Source organism: Loxodonta africana, chromosome 24 (assembly GCF_030014295.1).
Source record: "Loxodonta africana isolate mLoxAfr1 chromosome 24, mLoxAfr1.hap2, whole genome shotgun sequence".
Classification (NCBI taxonomy): Eukaryota; Metazoa; Chordata; class Mammalia; order Proboscidea; family Elephantidae; genus Loxodonta; species Loxodonta africana.
In genome coordinates, this window is record NC_087365.1 from 26,969,570 (window position 1) to 26,987,707 (window position 18,138).

The following is an 18,138-nucleotide window of genomic DNA, read 5'->3' on the forward strand; positions in this document are numbered from 1 at the left end:
GCCGCGCAAATTCCCCTAAAGGCTAAGGCCCAGAAGCCAGAGAAGCCCACGGCCTCCCTGCGACCTCCCACGAACTGGCTCCAGTGGTGTGTTTGGATGGGGAGGAGGGTTGCAAAAGTAGCACGTCAGTCTTGCAAAAAATGCTATGCCACCACCTTAACTTCGAAGAGAGCACAAAGAGTAAGATACTTCCAGCAGTATAGTGTTCAACACTGCAGAGCTGAATGGAGGACTGAATTGCTGGTAGAGGAAGAAGACAGGGCTGTCCACCCACTTGGGGACAGAGGCCAAGTTCAGGGCAGCACAGAAACAAAAGAAACTAATGAGAAGATACAGTAGACTAGAGGAAAATGTTTGCATCAGTTGTGCCTAAGGGTTAATAGCTATAATATTTGGGAAGCTTGTTTAAATATTTAAGAAGAGTAACCGACTCTGTATAAATAAGAACGAACTTAAGAGCAAATATAAGTAACAATCATGGTAACAGAATTCAATGTCAGTAATACTCAGAAATGTAAAATTTTGCCTCATTGTTTTAATTGGCGCCTATTAAATTCATTCAAAAATGTCTACAATACTTATTGCTGCGGAAATTATGTAGTCATCTACGGCTACGGGCAGTGTAAATTATTACCCATGAGATGCTCACACCTCCCTCCACCAAGTGAGTTTAATCATGGGGAATCATCTCAGGGAAATAACCCGTACTGTAGACACTGGGTAATGGGGAGTACCAGAAAAACCCATTGCCATCGAGTTGATTCCAACTCATAGTGACCCTATAGGGCAGAGCAGAATTGCCCCAGTAGGGTTTCCAAGGAGCATCTCGTGGATTCAAACTGCTGGCCTTTTGGTTAGCAGCCGAGCTCTTTAACCACTGTGCCACCAGGGCATTCCTTCATAAAAAGTTAAGCTTTTAAATGCTCTGAATATGACCGTGTTCCTAATGACCCTGTGGCAGGCAGTAAGTCTCCTGATTTTAGAACTGGGGAAATCAAGCAGAGATGCCCCTGGCCTTTCAGTTCCTTCTAGAGAGAATGTACATGTCCAAACGTTCAGTCTGTTGAGCTGCCCAAGACTAGATGTAGTTCATCCCATAGTGGTATATAACACTCAAAGCTCCTATTACTTGGACTTATAATTTCTTAAACCTTTTAAGGTATGAAGGTAAATTTGATTCTGGATCAGTCTTTCCACTAATGGTTCAGATCTGCGTATGGTTTGGTCGGCCCTTGGAGAAGACTCGCTTTGTGGCCAAATGCAAAGGTAAGCCTTGACTGTGACATGTCTCAGACCTAGTGAAGGGGTGCCCCAGATGGTCCCTGCTTCCTGGCACTATTTCAGTCTTTCCTTTGCTGTCTCTTTTCCCTACCACTTAGGACCAAAAACAGGAAGAGGGATTTGAGGACCCAGGAGTTCCTTACCTCTGATCTCAAGTGGCCACCTAGTTTGACCTCCACTCCCTTAAAAGAGTTTCCCCACCCTTGGGAACAGTGGCAGAGCCACTGGGGAGGAGCGGGAGGCAGGGCTAGGGCCTGTTAACCCTAGACCCTAGAGTAGGGTCCCTCCCCAGTCCCTAACCCTCCCGGCTGTGCTGCCCTGAACTTGGCCCCTACCCCCGGTGGATGACAGCCCTGTGTTCTTCCTCCACCAGCAATTCAGTCCTCTATCAAGCCAAGTCCCTTCTCTGGAAACATCTACCACATCCTGGGCAAAGTGAAGTTTTCAGGTAACTGGGGGATTGGATTTGGGAGCAGTGTACTGTGGAGAGCTCAGATCTCATGGCCCTCCACATACACCAGCCCCCGCCCCACCTGCACCTTCTGAAGGATTCAGAGCCTTCTGAGTTCACAGCCTCCACGAGTGCTCTGCAGACCACCAGCGCCTCTCAGACTGTCGCCCAAACCCTCCCCTGTGGCCTTACACGATCATGCTCTTCCAGTCTCTCCCCTCAGCCGAGGACTCACCTTTCTCTGGAGTCTTCCTGCTCCACAATGAAGAATCTGTTCCTCTTCCCCTGGGTGACTTGCCCAGGGCCTCTCCTTGACTCCTGTGTTCCAAAGACTCACACCCTACCCCTCTTGAGCCACCCCTGGCTTCCTCCTGGACCTATCACTAGGAGCTACCCCACTGCTGAGCTCCAGTTCCATTTCAGACCAAGTCTTCTAGCCTTCCACGTGCCTTCTTCCCTGCTGTCCAGTAGGCCTGCGTGAGCCCTAGATATCTGTAGTCCTTGCGACGTAATAGTTTATCCCAGTCTGGGGGTCAGGGAAGGGCTGAAAACAAGTAGGAATTTTTTTTTTTTTTTTTTTTTTTTTTTTTTGAGGAAGGGGAGAATATTCCAAGGAAAGGAAACAGCATGTGTTGTGGTCCTGAGGCAGAAAAGGCACATTTGAGGAACCAAATAGGGTTTACTGTGGCTGGAGCCTGGTGGTAGGAGGGAATGTGTCTGTTAGGACATCTTCGCTGTTATGATAGAAAACCCAGTTCAACTAGCCAGGTGTTAGATGCATAACAAGAAGTCAAGAGGTCAGGCACCTTAACAAAGCCACTGAAGGCCAGGTGATGTGTGTTCTTCCTTTCTTATTGTGTCAATTTGTCCTCAGGTTACCACCCCTTGTGATTCCCAGGTTGGTACAGCAGGTCTAGGTGTCATACCCAGACACGGCCCCTGGATGTTGTGTGGAGACCCTGGCTCTTCCCATGGTGTCTTTATCAATGCAGAAGCCATTCCCAGAAATGTCTCCCCCCAGTTCCTCAGCAGACTTGTCCTCTCATTGGCCTGGGTTCAGTTGCCATGCCTTCCTGGACCCATCACCCAAGGGAATTAGTATGGGAGGAAGAGGAGATGCTGGACAGGCAACCAGCAGTGTCTGCTCTAAGGAGTCTCTGAGGATTTTAAGCACGGGACTATCATGGTTCAGATGGGAGAATCGAATGACATAACCTATAGAAAAGAATCTCTCCAGGTTCTTAGCCCATACCTTTTGCTTAATGTATGTTCACTGAATCTGAAACATTGACCCCTCTCCTCAAGCCCCTTACCCAAGTCCACTTTCCTCAGGCTCCAACAGGCTCCGCCTGGTTCAGGGCTGTGATGCCTTCATCTCCCTTTCCTACAGCAGTCTCACCCATCATCATCTCCTTTTCTTCCATATTTAGACCCACTGTATGTATATGTCTGTCTGTCTGTATTGCATATGCAGACAGGCTATGCCTCAAAGGTCCAGGCAGCCACTAGATTGCTGGGAATGAGATACATACACCCACTGGCATCAGCCATTCCATGGGTGCTACGTTCATTGTGATCAAACCAGACACAGTCTGAGACACTTAGGCAGTGTTGGCAAAGTGAGAGCCATCATCACTGTTTATAGAAAGCAAACATTAAACAATAGCAACAAATTTCCTAAGGGGAAATGCTTACCCTTCCCCAAATCACCAATGTCCATTCCTATGTCATTGGGCCAGCCCACTGAGGTTCAGGTCGGATGCTGTGTTCACGTCACTGCTGCCTCCAGCTACCACCATGCTGCCCGAGGCTTCTGCTCTGCTTCTGAGCCTTGTGGGGCCTTACCTTGATGGCAGGAAGACCCCTGCACAGGATCTCCCGAGCCTCTGCCACCGGGCCCTTCTAAACCTCTGCTACTGGCTCCCGCCAAGCTACCAGGGCCCCCTCTGCCCAGTGGGGAGGCGTGCAACCCCTGCACAGGGCACACTTAGGCCTCTGCCCTGCACAAGCAAGTGTTGCAGTTCTTTTAGCTCTGCAGGCAAGCCTCCTGCCCAAAGGCGCTCATCTCTCACTCGGTGGGCCAGGCAGGCCCACTGCCGCTGTCTCTCATCATCTTCAGCGTTTGCTCTTTCTTCTGTGTCTAGGAGGTTCTTAGCTCAGGGAACCCAAGCTCTTGGTCCAAAGGACTTGATCTGCCCCAGACTCTTCTTGATGGTAGTGAGGTCCCCTTCAACCTCTGTGGGATTAGCCTCGAGAAGCCTAGCAGGTTGGCAAAACTGACCAATCCCCTTGGTATACCACAGTCACTTTATTTGCGTAGTAAACTGTCCAATCCCTGAAAGAGTTTTACGCACCATATATGTTTAGTTACAGCCAGTCATTTGTGGGAGTTAAAAGACCATGGCTAGAAAGACCATATAAAAGCAGTTTACTGCACCACACCCACTATTGACCTCTTCTTGTTCAGGATTAACACCTTTCACTCTGGTTCCCTTTCTCATCCTGCCTTTTGGGGGACCATGCCCTTGTCTTATGTTTTCAGTCACTCCTATCCACCGGTTCCTCAGCCTATAAATATTGCCACAACCTTTCAGTCCCCATCCATGTGGCCTTCAAGTGCTTTTGACCATATCCTCCCCCCTTGGACCATATCCTTCCTCTTGGGCCTCTGCCAAGACCCTCCTCCACCTGCTACCAAGGGGGCTTTCTTTGGTTCTCCTCAACTACCTACTCCACATGGGTAACTACCTCCTTCTGATGATCACACGGGTGTCTCCCATTCAGGATCTTACAACCTTTCAAATTCCACAGGTGCAAAGCCAAAGTCCTCTTCTTCCCCCACCTAACAACCTTTCCTTCCTCTTGTATCCCCCTTTTGGGTTAAGAGCATCCACCTTATCACCCAAATCAACCAAGCTAGAAACTTGTTTTGCTCCTCCTCTCTAATTTGCCACCAGGAATGTCAGTCCTACCTCCTGCATCTGTCTCATGAACCTGTCCCCAGTTTAGCAGCTGTATTGTTACAGTCTTAGTGTAGCCTTGTCATTTGGGGCCAGGATCTCGGGGACTAACACGTGTTCTCTCTGCAGACTCTGAGAGGACCATGGAGGTCTGCCACAACACTCTAGCCAATTCCTTAAGCATCGTGCCAGTGCTGGAGGGACCCACTCCACCGCCTGACTCCAGAAGCACATCTCAAGACAGCAGTGGGCAGCAGGAGTGCTATCTTGTGTTCATTGGCTGCTCCCTGAAGGAAGAAAGTGTCAAGGACTGGCTGCGGCAGTCAGCTAAGCAGGTGGTTTCCAAAGGCCAGACAGACCTGGCACAGATGTGCCCAGCCCACCCCGAGGCAGACTCCCCTCCACTGCCTCCCTGATGCTTCCCCCCTGGTCCACCTGACAGGCTCAGCCAGCACTTTTAGGGACACTTGGAGCATGGGAGGAAGCCACTGGGGCACACTCTGGGCAGCCAGGGTATACTGCCTACCCTGTGAGCCCAGGTTCTCAGAGCCATTTCCAGTTCTCCTTCCCAGGGCACGCTGGGGTCATTAGGTGGTTTAACTAAGACCTAGGTTAAACCTGTTTGTTCCATGTGGACCTTGGGTCTGTCTGGTGTTTCAAACCCAAAATGTCTTTTCTTAGCAGAATCTAATTCAAAGACTTTCCTGTGTTCTGAGCCCAGAATTTCCTATATTTGGGCTCTGTCTCTAGAAAGAAGTGACAAAGATTTGGTTAGAGCTAGATGCCAAGTATGGGTAGCACTGAGTCCTGTGGCCCTCTGGAGGCAGGGGAGGGGAGGCTTGCCTGTAGAGTCACACCAGCATTTTTAGCCTAATTGTTTAAAGACAAAGGCAGAGTGGAGTTCAAGTCCTTCAATACACTGCAAGCCTCAGGGTTTAGGTCATCCCAGAACTCTGGGAATAAAATTGGCTGGGGCCTGGGTCTTCTACAGATTCTCAGTTGCCTGCAGCGTGTGTCTTTTCAGACTCTCACCTGGATGAATTCCTAATGGTGCTTGACTATGGGACCCTCAGGTCGTCCCATTGTCAGCATGTCTGTCGATGGTAGAGCTTGGGAATGAGAACCTGCAGAGGCAGGAACATGCCCATTGCAAAAGCACTGGGGTCTTCTCAAGGGGCGGGCAGGCAGGATTTTATGTCCAGGCCGTGAGAGGTCTTGTGCTTTCGCCTCTGCTGGGGTCTTAGTGATGTAGCTGGCCCCAGAGCCCCAAGACGTCACCCTCCTATGTACCCGATTTGCTCTCTTGGGACCTGACCCCTACATCTCTGTACAGAAACCGCAGAGGAAAGCTCTGAAGACTAGAGGGATGCTGACCCAGCAGGAGATCAGGAACATCCACGTGAGTGCTCTGCCCTGGGGTTCTGAGGCCCCCTCTCCCCTCAGTCCCAAGGCTGTCCTTCAGGGCTTACATAGCTCCACCCTTTAGGACTCCCTGGGTGAAGGGGCTATTTGTAGGGCGTGCTGGAAGTCTGGCTTCTCTTCCAGCCACAGAGGGCAGCTGGATAAAGAGAAACCTGGCAGCTTCAGGGAGGAGGGTGGAGCCACCTCTGTGACCTATGTGTGAGATCAAGGAGAACCGGTGCCTGTGGGAGGAACCTGTGATGTGATATGGGCCCTGCTTTGTCACCCTGTGAGACAGCTGCGGAAGCCCTCTGCTCCTCCTATCCCTCTGTCCCAGATAAGTCTCGGATAAACTAACTAGGGCCCCAGAAGAAAATTGTCTAGATCTAGAATTTGCCTATGGGAAGGTTGCGGAATCCCGAGGCCAAGAAGATGAGCCCTCTCAACCTCCTGGCTGGCTCCAGCCTCTGCTTCAGGCCCTCCAGCTACACTGTGGCCTTTTCCTGTGGGGCTTAGGGGCAAAGCTAAAAGGGACACCATCCAGGCTCCAGGCCAGATTATGCTGCCAGTCCCAATAATGACTGGATGACACAGGAGAGACTACTTGGCTTTCCTGGAGCCGTTGCTTTGGGCCCGAGGAGGTCCCTTCATGTCTAGCTCCTGCAGGGTGTGGATGACCCTGCATGCCAGGCCTGGCTTTCTGCAGGCTCCTGGGGAGGAAAATGTGGGCACCTGAGCAGGCGATCAGTGCAGTGTGTATTTCCCCAGAAGCTGACATTGAGCAAGGATTTGAGTGTGGATAGCTGTTTTGAGAGGTGATTCTAGGAGACACTGGTAGGGGGAAGTAAGAGAGGAGAGGGAAGGGGGAGACAGACAATGAAGGGTGTTGCAAGCCAGTCCCACTGTGGGCAACTGGAGCGGAGTCCCATCAGGAACTCCCAGAGTTCTCTTCTCAGAGGCGAGAACCTCTCTCTATCAGCCATTCCTGGGGGGGTGCTAACACCCTGGCACTTCAGCCCTTCCACAGGGCAGCATAGACTCTCTTGCTGGGGTAATAGGTTTGTTTATTTGTTTTTAATGAGTGAGTGAATGATAGAAAGTGGTCAGGTAATACTAACAGGACTCTTTTTTTCCTACAGGTGAAACGCCACCTGGACCCCCTCCCTGCAGGCTACTTTTATAACGGAACTCAGTTTGTCAACTTCTTTGGTGACAAGACCGATTTCCACCCACGTATCCTTAAAGCTATGAGTCGGAATTGACTCGACAGCTCTGGGGTTGTCCTTAAAGCACGTGGTCCCCAAGTGGAGGCTGGGGATGTGTTCGAGCCTGTCTGTAAAGCAGGTGTCTCCCTGAGCCACTGCAGCTGGGCCCCTGGAGCAGGCCAGGCTGTGCATTCCCACGGATGGGGCTCGGTACACACAGAAGCGAACTTCAGGGGCCGACCTCATTTTTTTTTTTTTTTTTTTAATTTTTACTGAGGTTTAAGTGAAAGTTTATAACCCAAGTCAGTCTCTCATACAAAAACTTATACACACCGTGCTATATACTCCCAGTTGCTCTCCCTCTAATGAGACAGCGCACTCCTTCCCTCCACTCCACTCTCTCTTTTCGTATCCATTTAGCCAGCTTCTGTCCCCCTCCACCTTCTCATCTCCCCTCTAGACAGGAGCTGCCCACATAGTCTCATATGTCTACTTGATCCAAGAAGCTCACTCTTTACCAGTATCATTTTCTATCCCATAGTCCAGACCAATCCGTGTCTGAAGAGTTGGCTTTGGGAATGGTTCTTGTCTTGGATTAACAGAAGGTCTGGGGACCATGACCTGCAGGGTCCTTCTAGTCTCAGTCAGACCATTAAGTCTGGTTTTTTTAGCGAGAATTTGGGGTCTGCATCCCACTGCTCTCTTGCTCCCTCAGGGCTGTGTTCCCTGTCAGGGCAGTCTTCGGTTGTAGCCGGCTACCATCTAGTTCTTCTGGTCTCAGTCTGATGTAGTCTCTGGTTTATGTGGCCCTTTCTGCCTCCTGGGCTCATAATTCCCTTGTGTCTTTGGTGTTCCTCGTTCTCCTTTGCTCCAGGTGGGTTGAGACGAATTGATGCATCTTAGATGGCCACTTGATAGCATTTAAGACCTCAGGGGCCGACTTTTAAAGTCATTAGAATTAGGTTTCTCCTTCATTCAGTGATTGCTATGATGTAACTGCTGCATATTGCTGTGTGGGTGGTAGTTTACATGCAGCCCTGCTGCGTGATACAGTCCGTTCGAGAACTCAGATGACATTCTGATTGCCCTGGTCATCAGGGCCATAATTTACAAGTTGGAAATTGGACTAGATTACATTAATCTGTAAGAAGATCTATAAAGCATGAGACATGGGGTGCTACTGGGTGCTAATAAAAGCTGAAGGGCTTAGGTCTAGGGCCTTATTAAGGACCCTGTGCCAACACCTGTCCACATTCTTTACAGCTGAGATGCTGCCACTGTAGGAAGAGCCCATCAGGCACCTGTGTGCCGGCCGGCCCTCACCACCTCAGTGTCCCCCAGCTCACCAACCCAGAACTCCCTCTCAGTCTTAGGCAGCCTCCCTTGGCCTCTGGGCTCAGGCCACTCTTCCTTAATGAGATGCCAGTCATGGACCAGTTCATGAATGACTACGTGGAAGAAGCCAACCGGGAAATTGAAAAGTATAACCGTGAGCTGGAGCAGCAGGAGTATCATGACCTCTTTGAGCAGAAGCCCTAGAGGAAGGCTAGGCCTATACGTCCTGCAGAATGTCTGTCCTGGAGACTGATGAAATGGGGCATCTTAACCTCAGCTCTCCTGGAGAGGCTGCCTTTGTTCTTGTCGGCCTGTGTGTGCTGGCTTGAGTGCATGTTGTGTGTATTCTCTATACAGTGCTGAAGGGCATCACTTGGACCACTGAGGGTGGGGGGAGGGGTCCTCATGGAGGGCAAGCAGACAGGGACTGCCCTGTGTATGGAGCTGGTAGTCCAGGATCTCTGGGTGTCTGGTAACAGTATCTCCTCTGAGCTGCTGAGGGACTGTGTGAGGGTGGGAAGAAGCATTTGGACTCCACAGAGGATCTGCCACGACTCAGAAGGGACCCTGGCTGTGCCTGGAGGACTGAGCCACCACAGACCTCAGGTCTCAGACACTGTCCCAGGAGGGCCCTCATCCCCAGTGGAGTGCCTGCCTCCTCTGCTTAGGCCCCTTCCATTGAAGGAGCTGGCCATGGGCCCAGGCCTGAGGTGAGTAGGACAAGCCCTGCCCAGCCCAGCCCACAGAACCAGCAACTTGAATGAGAGATCAACAGCTTGTTCTAAAATGAGGGAATTTCGCTTATGGACTAAACCAAGGGGAAAGGCACAGAGCTTTCCAGAAGTGTGCTGCAGCATTGACATACTAAGTCCCAGTTGTGATTGGTTCTTGAGCGCCCCTGGTGGCATCACTCTGGTTTCCCCAACTCAAAGCAGCCCAGTTGCTCAAGCCTCCCTGCGATGCTCTGCCTCACTGTGGAGGGAGAGCATCCTGGCGAGTCTTAGGCCCAGGAGTCTGATTCCTTATGGGGTGTCCTTGAAAGGGTTTCAGTGTCCTGTATCCAGCCCTTCCATCGGCCTTGTCAGGCAAGGCCTGGTTTCCAGACACAAACTTCAGGAAATTCATGCCCCCAAGCATTGTTGCTGGCCCTTGACTGGTTTGGCTCCTAAGGACCAGGAATTTGAAATTCAAGTAGAAGATAGAATTCCTCCCAGCGGCTTAGTTTTCCACTGACCATAATGCAGAAGGGAATGACAGGCGTGACCTCCAGAATTAGTGCAGGTGAGGAAGGTCACAGGCACTGACGCCTAGGTAGTATCTTTGAGGACTTCAGCACCTCAGCTGCCCAGATTGTAAATGTTTTCTGAATTTCACGTAATTTTTTGCATGCCTTAGGAAGAAGCACATAGATGAAACCAGCAAAGTTTCCAGTAATGCAGAGGGGTTTTGAGAAAGACCCCTTGTGCAGAGGAGAAACAGGCAGGAGCACACGCAGCAAGTAGCAAAGCCATCATCAAGGGCTCATCAGTAAAATGAAGTAGAAAGGAACAATTTGTATTTGAGGCCAAGTGAACAAAACTCCAGATTCCATTGAATAAGAAATCTTGCATCAAAAAGGGCTTCAGAAAAGGCCTCTGTGCTCTAGCCTAGCTCCAAAAGCCACTAGCCACAAGGACCCAGCTGTGGAGCCGAAGTCTGAGAGCCCCTCACTTCCGGCTGGCCGGATGGGGTGGGGGGTTCCACAGCAGGCCTGCCTCTGTTTGAGAATCAATAGCTTGTATGTAGATTTTAAGTGCAATTGATTAAATAAGCAATGAGTTACTGTAGCTTCCTTTAGCTCTACCGAGCTCTTTTTAAAAACTCAAACTTGAGCAGCCTTAGAAAAGGGAGGGGTGGGTGGGGGGAGGCGGGGGAACCAGGTGGATTGCTGTGAAGTTTTAAATGAAAGCTCTAGATCTCGGAGCTCGAGCCATTTCCTGGCTGCCCTAGTCCGGCAGTCTGGCTGCTGCACAAGAGTTTTTAAAGAGGGGTCGACACCCGCCGGTGAGAGTGGGCCTCCCCGCCGTGTAGGGTTGCACTGCGTGGTGGTCTTGGTCTCTGACCGGCGCCCCTAGAAGTGCTCTCTCACCAGCCTGCCCCACTGTCCCAATTCCTCTCTTAGAAAACTGTGATTACCTCAACTTGAATACGAAACTGTGATTGAAAAAAGTACTCAAAACGTGAAGAAGTTTCAAAGCCAAAAAGGCAAAACTGGCCGAGGCCTCTGTAGACACTCCTCAGCCTGCTCAGGAGTGTGATGGGGCACATTGGTGAAAGGGCATTCCTCCGCACACTCGCTGTACCCCCTGGTGGAGAGGCACCCCAGCGGTGCACTGTCTGAGCTCTTTGAGGGCTGCCACCTCCAGGCACTGCCCCTTCCGGAGCCTGCAGGGCCTCTTGGTTTTGACTGTGAACGTTTAATATCCACTTGATTTCTCCCAGCGCCAGGTCGAGTGGCAGGGTCTTTTAGGCTGTCTCCAGAGGAAAGGCCGTGACGCTGTGTTTTAGTTTTGGCCTTAGAAACCGAGTGGATATGGGGACCCAGCAAAGGCATCTGTGTGGGTCCTAGGGGCAGGCAGAGTCAGTCCTCCAGGGGCTTACATGCTTTTTTGCCACCTTTCCTGTTAACAGCTTCAGTTCTGTATCACCCAGAATGAGTGTGATAATGTTGAAGTCGCTGAAGTTATGGACTGTTTTACATTTTGATGTGGGATTTTTCTTTTTTTGATTGGAAGAAGGAGGTAGAAATTGGAGAAAAATGGGGGTTCCTCCTAGGAAGGGGCTCTCTGACCTAAGGCATGGACACTGGGCCTGAGGGTTGCAAGGAAAAGTTAACCTCCCAAATTCGATTAGAATTTTGGAGAATTTTTGCACAGTAATAAGCTCTGGGTTGCTCTTTGGGCTTCTCAAAAGGGAAAAATTCAACACAAAGATTGTAAATTTTTAAGTATTTCAGCGTGTTGCTGACCTGGTTGGATAGTTGTACCTCAAAAAGTAGGTGAGAAATGGCTTCCTCATTGTCACAGGTTGTCAAGTACTAATGACATAAGAGCTCACTTACGTGCCAAAATTCACTTTTATACTAGTTTTTCAGTGCTTTAATATTTGTAACTTAAATTTTAAAACTCGTATTTACAAACACTACTGTAACTTCAGTGAAACTGAACTGTGTGATTGCAGCTTTTTGCCTATGATAGTATTTATTACACTACTTAATTCAGTAAATATATAAAAGTAGCCTTCAATTTATTTTTATATTATTTTACATGTTTTTACCTGCAGTCGTGTATGTGAATTTACCTTGGTAATTGAGATGTGATGCTAAGGACCAATTAACCAATAAACACAATAAGCAAGGACCGTCGGGTGTTGCTGTCGCTATGGAGAAAGACCGCCCCCTGGGAGCGAGCGGGGACCTTGCCCGCAGCCGCCCCGGGCGCTTCTTTGCCTGGACCGCTACGGGAGGAAGCCTCGGGGCCCTTTCCCCTGCCCGGGCCCTAGAGCGGCCTGCCGAGTGAAATTCTTGGGAAGAAGATACTGCGGCTTAGCCGGTGGGGAGAAAGAGGGAGGGAAGTGGTCCCAGAACCTGCGGAGGGGCTCGAGGAAGCTGGCTGAGCGCACGGGGCTCTCCCGAGCCCCGGAGGAAAGCTCTGCCACCCCCATCTCGCACGGTTCCCCGGGGGTGCCGGAGTCCGCCCTCGCCTAGGACCGCGGTGCACGGGTGTCCCTTTGCCGCCCGCATCCAGCCCGGGCCCGGCCGCAGTAGGAGCCGTTGCTACACGTTTTTTATCAGCTCATTCAGTCCCCGTAAGGGCTCCACGAGGTGGCCTCCCGACCCCACTTTACAGATGGGGGACAACCAGGCACGAGGGTCAAGTAGCTGGCCCAGGTGGCAGAGCCGCTGCCGTCGCCCGCGTTCAATCCCAGAGGCTCCTCTTGTGGAGCCGGGCGGCGCCGGAGATTCTCGGGGAGGTCTGCCGGCGCCCTCGGAGCGCTGGGGGGACGAGCAGAAAGGCACCCCGGTGCTCGGGCGGGCTCGGAGTCCCCTCGCCCGCAGGCCTGGGCGAGACTGGACCCGGTTGGGGCGCGCTTCCCGCCGCAGGCGGCTGGGGCTCGGTGAGGCCATGTCGCGGGACCGCGGACGCGTCGGGCTCCTGCGGGGTGACCAACGCCTCCCGGGGGCAGCCGGACTCGCGGGGCGCGGGCAGGGCGCACACCCGCCCGGGGTTTGAGGAGGGTATGCTGCTGTTTGGGGGAAAGGCCCATTCCGGAGGCGGCACCCGTCGCGAGGCGGCCGGCCCATAGAGACCCTGCCGTTGTTACATGCAAGACGCAGGCCCTCGGACACGGAGAGCTTTGGTAGCAAGCGCAAAGGGGAAGGTGCAGCCCACATGGCTGTGATGGTGGTCTTGGGCCTGGGGGGTTCTATGCGGATCATTCAAACCAAACCAAACCCATTGCCGTCGAGTTGATTCTAACTCAGAGCGATCCTATAGGACAAAGTAGAACTGCCCCATAGGGTTTCCAAGAAGCGGCTGGTGGATTTGAACTGCTGGCCTTTTGGTTAGCAGCCAGTAGCTCTTAACCACTTTGCTACCCAGGCTCCATGCTGCTCATTAGTCAAGTGCAAATCAAATACAAAACAGCGTGTGAGGGGCCTGACAGAATTGGGAGTAGGGAGATGGCAACAGGACCATCCTCCTCACAGTCCCTTTCCCCAGCCTCTGCCAGCCTCTCCATTTTGCAGCTGAGGGTTTGAATCTTGGTGGAGCTGGGGTGCCTGCACTTCCCAGAAACCTCCAGGTCTGAGGATGACTCCCCAAGAACTGCCAGGGAGGTGGGGTAGACAGTAAATGGTGAAGGGCCAGAGCTGGCTGAGCTTTGAGGATGAGGAGGACTTAGAGGTCAGGAAGCCCGGGACTGGAGGGGGCCTACCCCCTACCATGTGCAGGAGCCTACAGTAGGGGCAAGAACTGCTGAAACCCAAGGGCCTCCTGACAGAGCTGCCAGCCAGGGTCGGGAACACTGATGGAAGAGAGGTGTGGAAAGTGATTTAGAGCAGAGGGTCTCACGTGGAGCTGCTGAAAATCACAGGGATCTGTGATCTGAGGAACTCGGAGAAATACTGATGTATTAATTTCTATCAGACATTCTAGGGAAAAGGCATGCCCCCAAAAAACAGGGCCAACACCACGCTTGCAGCCCGTGACCAAAAGAGAATGACTTGGTTCCCGTAAACGAGAAGCCCAGGATAGTACCAGCTTCAAGTTTGCCTGGGCCCAGGAGCTCAGATGTCATCAGGGCTCTCTCCACCCTTGGTGGCCTCGCTCTCCCCAGGCATTGATCTTCCCTTACGCCACCAGCAGCCCCAACATCCCAAAGGCAAGACCCAACCAGCCCCACCTCTGAACCAGTCACAATGGTCAGGAAGAATGGAGAGCAGTCTGATTACTGGCCCTGCCAAGGGTCCCTGAGCACGTCCATGTGCCCTCCTCCAGGCCCATTTGAGAGCTGGGTCCCCTAGACCAGCACTGCCCACCCTGTGCAGGCTGTTCCTGAGCCTTTAAGTTCAAATCAGATACCTATTTGATTTTTTAATTTTGCTTTCTGCCCGTTTTTTTTTTTAATTATGGTAAATATATAGGTAACAAAACGTGCCATTTCAACAGTCTTCGCATGTTCAGTGACATTAAATAGACTCATCACATTCATTGTCCAACCATCACCATTAACCAGTCCCGAATTTTTCCATCACTCATAACAGAAGGACAGTGTCCCCTAGGCATTGTGTCCTCCTTTCCCCCTCCCTCCGCCCATCTGCTAGTCTTTTTAAGAACAGGCGATAGCAGGCACAAAGCTTTTCTGTTGCGGTCAGTCGTAGTGGTGGTTGTTTTTAAGGGAAAAGAAATGTTGAACTGAAAATATCCTATCCACTAAGATAATTTGTCCCCCTACAGATTGAGAAAAAGCCACCAGTATTTGGTTTTCTGGTGCCTCAGCCCAACCCAGGAGCACCAGTCTTTATGGGAACCTGTTTGAGAACCTTTATTATTATTATTAAAGAAAGATCACGTAGACTGGAGCCTGGGGAATGGACTGCTCCTGTTGAGGCTGCCGGTCCCCAGAGGCTGCTCACATGGCTGGAGGTGAGAAGTGAACCAACCAGAGAGGGATTTTGAAGGAACAATTGACAAGACAGATGACTAATTAGACAAGAGCGAAGGGGACAGCCCCGAGATAGGAGTGGAAAAAGCCAAAGTGGAAAACAACCCAACATCCTGAAACAATTCCAAAAACTTTTTTTGTTTCGTTCTCCACAAATTTCAAGAAAAATAAATTTTGTTTATCCACAAATAATTCCTGTTTCTCCCTGGCCTTCTGTGTGGCTAAATGGACCAGCTAATGTAATGTGGTAAAAAAAAAAAAAAAAATTGCATTAATAAATTTTATGGCAAACTAATAAATGTCTATAAATCTGTAAAAAAAAATGCTAACTAAATATAACATGAATACAGTTTCATTTTTATCCTACAATTACTACTGCTTTTCCCATACCAATAAAGAAGATTTCTTTTTTTTTTCCTCCTGTGCCTTCAAATTTTGAAGAAAATTTACATCTCTACTCTGAAACTTCATGCCTGGATGAATGTACAAATAATAGCAAAACAAAGACAACAGGAAGGGGAAAGATGGCTTGATAAGGAAAATTAGTTTGAGATTTAAAAATTCATGGAATTTTCTAGCTAAAAAGACTCAGTTTCAACCTCTTCATTTTACAGATTAAAAAAGTGTCGCCCTGGGCTTTTCCATTACCTCTCCCTGCCCAGTTCAACCAGCTTCCTGGGAGGGGCATCTGGGAGGAGGTGTAGCTTGTGGGAATGGTGGTCTGGGGTGGGTACTTGGGGAGTGTCTGCCCAGGATAGTGGGCTGGAGGCCCCTGGGTAGGACCTTGGGGAGCCCCTTGGCACAGGGGACCAGTGAGAATGAGAGCCATACACTGTGTAGGGAGGACGTGAGCGACACAGAATGGCTGAGGAGGGCAAGGATGGCCAGGAGGGTGACAGGCTGCCCAGAGGACAGTTTAGTGTCATCATTAGTATCACCAGCTCAAAGTCCCTAGGTGGCAGGGGATTAGTTTCCAAGAGAGCAGGGCCTGGAAGGAGATAAGGGTGGGGAAGTTTGGGGCCAGGCCTTTGGACATTTGTCCCAGACTTACTGCCTCAACATCCTTTGGGAATACAGATTCCGGGCCCCGTCCTTGGATCTATTCAATGAAAATCCCTGGGCCTAGGGCGGGGGGATCTGCAGTTCAGAAAGTTCTGGGTTGGGGAGTTCTTACATGATATGCATCTGCCTCGGAAGGCCCTACTAGGGGAAGCCATTAGGGGTCACCACCCACAGAATGGGATGCAGGCAAGCTTCTCTGAGAGGGGGGTCCTGGAGCAGGATGGGTGAAAGTAGGTCATTGGTTGTGTCTGCCCACCGGGGGTTTCTTGTCTGAGAAGCTGGGTGAAAGGGGCAGGGCTCTGGAGCTAGAACCCAGGTCAGAGGGCAGAGGGGCCTGACGTGAGGGCAGCAGGACAGCCCCGGAACCTTCCTGCCCAACAGTCTGCTGGCCAGATAGAACCAGAGAGCCAAGAGCAGTTAGACCCCTGCCCAGCTGATTCTGACTGTGAGTATGGATGGGGGGCGGGGGGGGGGGGTGGGCACAGGGAGCAGAGGGATGTAACCGAGGTGGAGCAGGTCCTGGTGGGTCCTCCACCAGACAGGGGCTCTTGCCCTCCTGGCTGCCCCTGCAGGAGGAGCCTGGATCTTTCTCTCAGCGGGGAGTAGATGGTAACTGGAAGAGGGCTTACTGCTGTGTTGATTGGGTGCCGAATGGTCATCGTCTCACCCACCTGTGGGGCCTGGAGCTGACCACCAGAGAAAGAGGAGGCCAATGGAGGCCATGTTCTCTCCCTTGACTCCTACCAGCAGCCTCAGTATGCCCAATCTCGTGTGGGGCTCCCAAGGGTCAAAAGCAAAAGCTGGAGAGACAGGGAAAGGCATTCAGGGTGGAAGCCTAAATAAAGGCATTCAGGGTGGAAGTCTAAGCAAAGTGGGCAGGGGACTGGCATGGCTGCTGGGGATCACTTAGACCACCAGGGAATATCAAGGAGCTAATTCAGTGTTCAGGCCTGGTCCAGAGCTGCGCATGGGGCTCCCACAAATAAGTAACCATAACAGATGACGAGTCCTCACTCAGAAGGACAATCCTGGGAACAGCATCTCTCCTCCCTGGAATGGCGAGGGGACAGTGCAGCTACACCTGGGGAACGGAAGTGAGGGGCTGAGAGGGCCATTCAGTGCTGCCTTCCCTGGGTAGCCAGAATCCAAGAGGCTTGTAAAACATGAGTAATAAGAGGAAAACTGCCAGCTGCAAGGTACGGGAAGCCACACTGGCCAAGATCCAAGGAAGGTGAGGGCAGCTGGGACGGGAGAAGCCAAGGGGAGAAATCAAAGGACTCAGTGGTATTTGAGGAGTCTGGGGTAAGAGGAAGGAGGCAGAGGAGAATCATTAGTCACAACTGGGAAACCTGAGTGGGAGTAGAGGATAGAAAATGAAAAGGAGGTCACCTTCTCTGGTTTGATCTGAGAAATATAGATGAAGACACCCACCATGCACGCAACACATCACAGGCTTATTGAGCACCTACTAGGTGCTGCTCTGGTGAAAGGCAAACACACAGTCCTGCTCTCGGGGAGTTCACGGTCTAGCCAGGGCTCAGACAGTAAATAAGGAAGCGAGTGAAGAAGGCCATGCTACAGAGCTAAGTCTGCCATGAGTAGGGTCTGTGAAGGAAGGAAAGCAGGAGCCTCCTCAGGTGGTGTGATCAGGAAAGGCTTCTCAGAGGCAATGAGCTGAAGGATGAGCCAGGGGACAAGCCTGACAGCACACAGACTGTCAAAGCTTTGAGGAAACTGGGGGCTTGTGTTCCAGCACATGGCAGCCAACATGGCTGGAGCCACATTCAGGGACAGGAGGTATAAGATGAAGTGGAGAATAGGTAGGTGCCAGGTTGTACACACACACACAGACACACACACACACACACACACAGCCACAGCAGGGAGTTTGGAAGTTTTATTCCTAAATTCTCTAGGAAGCCATTGAAGATAGGGAATGGATTATGAAAGATAGGGTGAGGGGGCAAAATGATGGACCAGGCTGGGATGAGTTCAACAAGTGGGCAGATCAGAGCTGTAGTTTGAAGATACTACAACAAAACAAACCAAAAAACCCAAACCCACTGCCGTTGAGTTAATTCAGGCTTATAGCAACCCTATAGGACAGAGTGGAGCTGCCCCATTGTGTTTCCAAGAAGTGGCTGGTGGATTCAAACTGCTGACCAATTTTGAAGATAAACCCAGTAAAGCCTGCTGATGGATTTGGATGCAGATGACGAGGGCCAGTGAGGAGTCAGGG

General features: G+C 51.1%; 1 protein-coding gene across 7 annotated transcripts in view; it reads left to right on the top strand.

Annotated features, from left to right (window-relative positions):
- DNAAF9 (dynein axonemal assembly factor 9) overlaps nt 1-10,518 on the top strand; it is a 155,880-nt gene extending 145,362 nt beyond the window's left edge. For 6 of the 7 annotated variants that reach the window (XM_064275836.1, XM_064275837.1, XM_064275838.1 and 3 more), the window contains 6 exons: nt 1,160-1,266; nt 1,655-1,729; nt 4,822-5,027; nt 6,026-6,091; nt 7,233-7,326; nt 8,725-10,518. In XM_064275836.1, coding sequence (XP_064131906.1) covers nt 1,160-1,266; nt 1,655-1,729; nt 4,822-5,027; nt 6,026-6,091; nt 7,233-7,326; nt 8,725-8,837 — 661 coding nt within the window. In that variant the 3' untranslated portion in view covers nt 8,838-10,518. The remainder of the gene's footprint in view (nt 1-1,159; nt 1,267-1,654; nt 1,730-4,821; nt 5,028-6,025; nt 6,092-7,232; nt 7,327-8,724) is intronic. The other variant, XR_010319220.1, reaches the window with a different exon arrangement.
- The last annotated feature ends 7,620 nt before the right edge of the window (nt 10,519-18,138 follow it).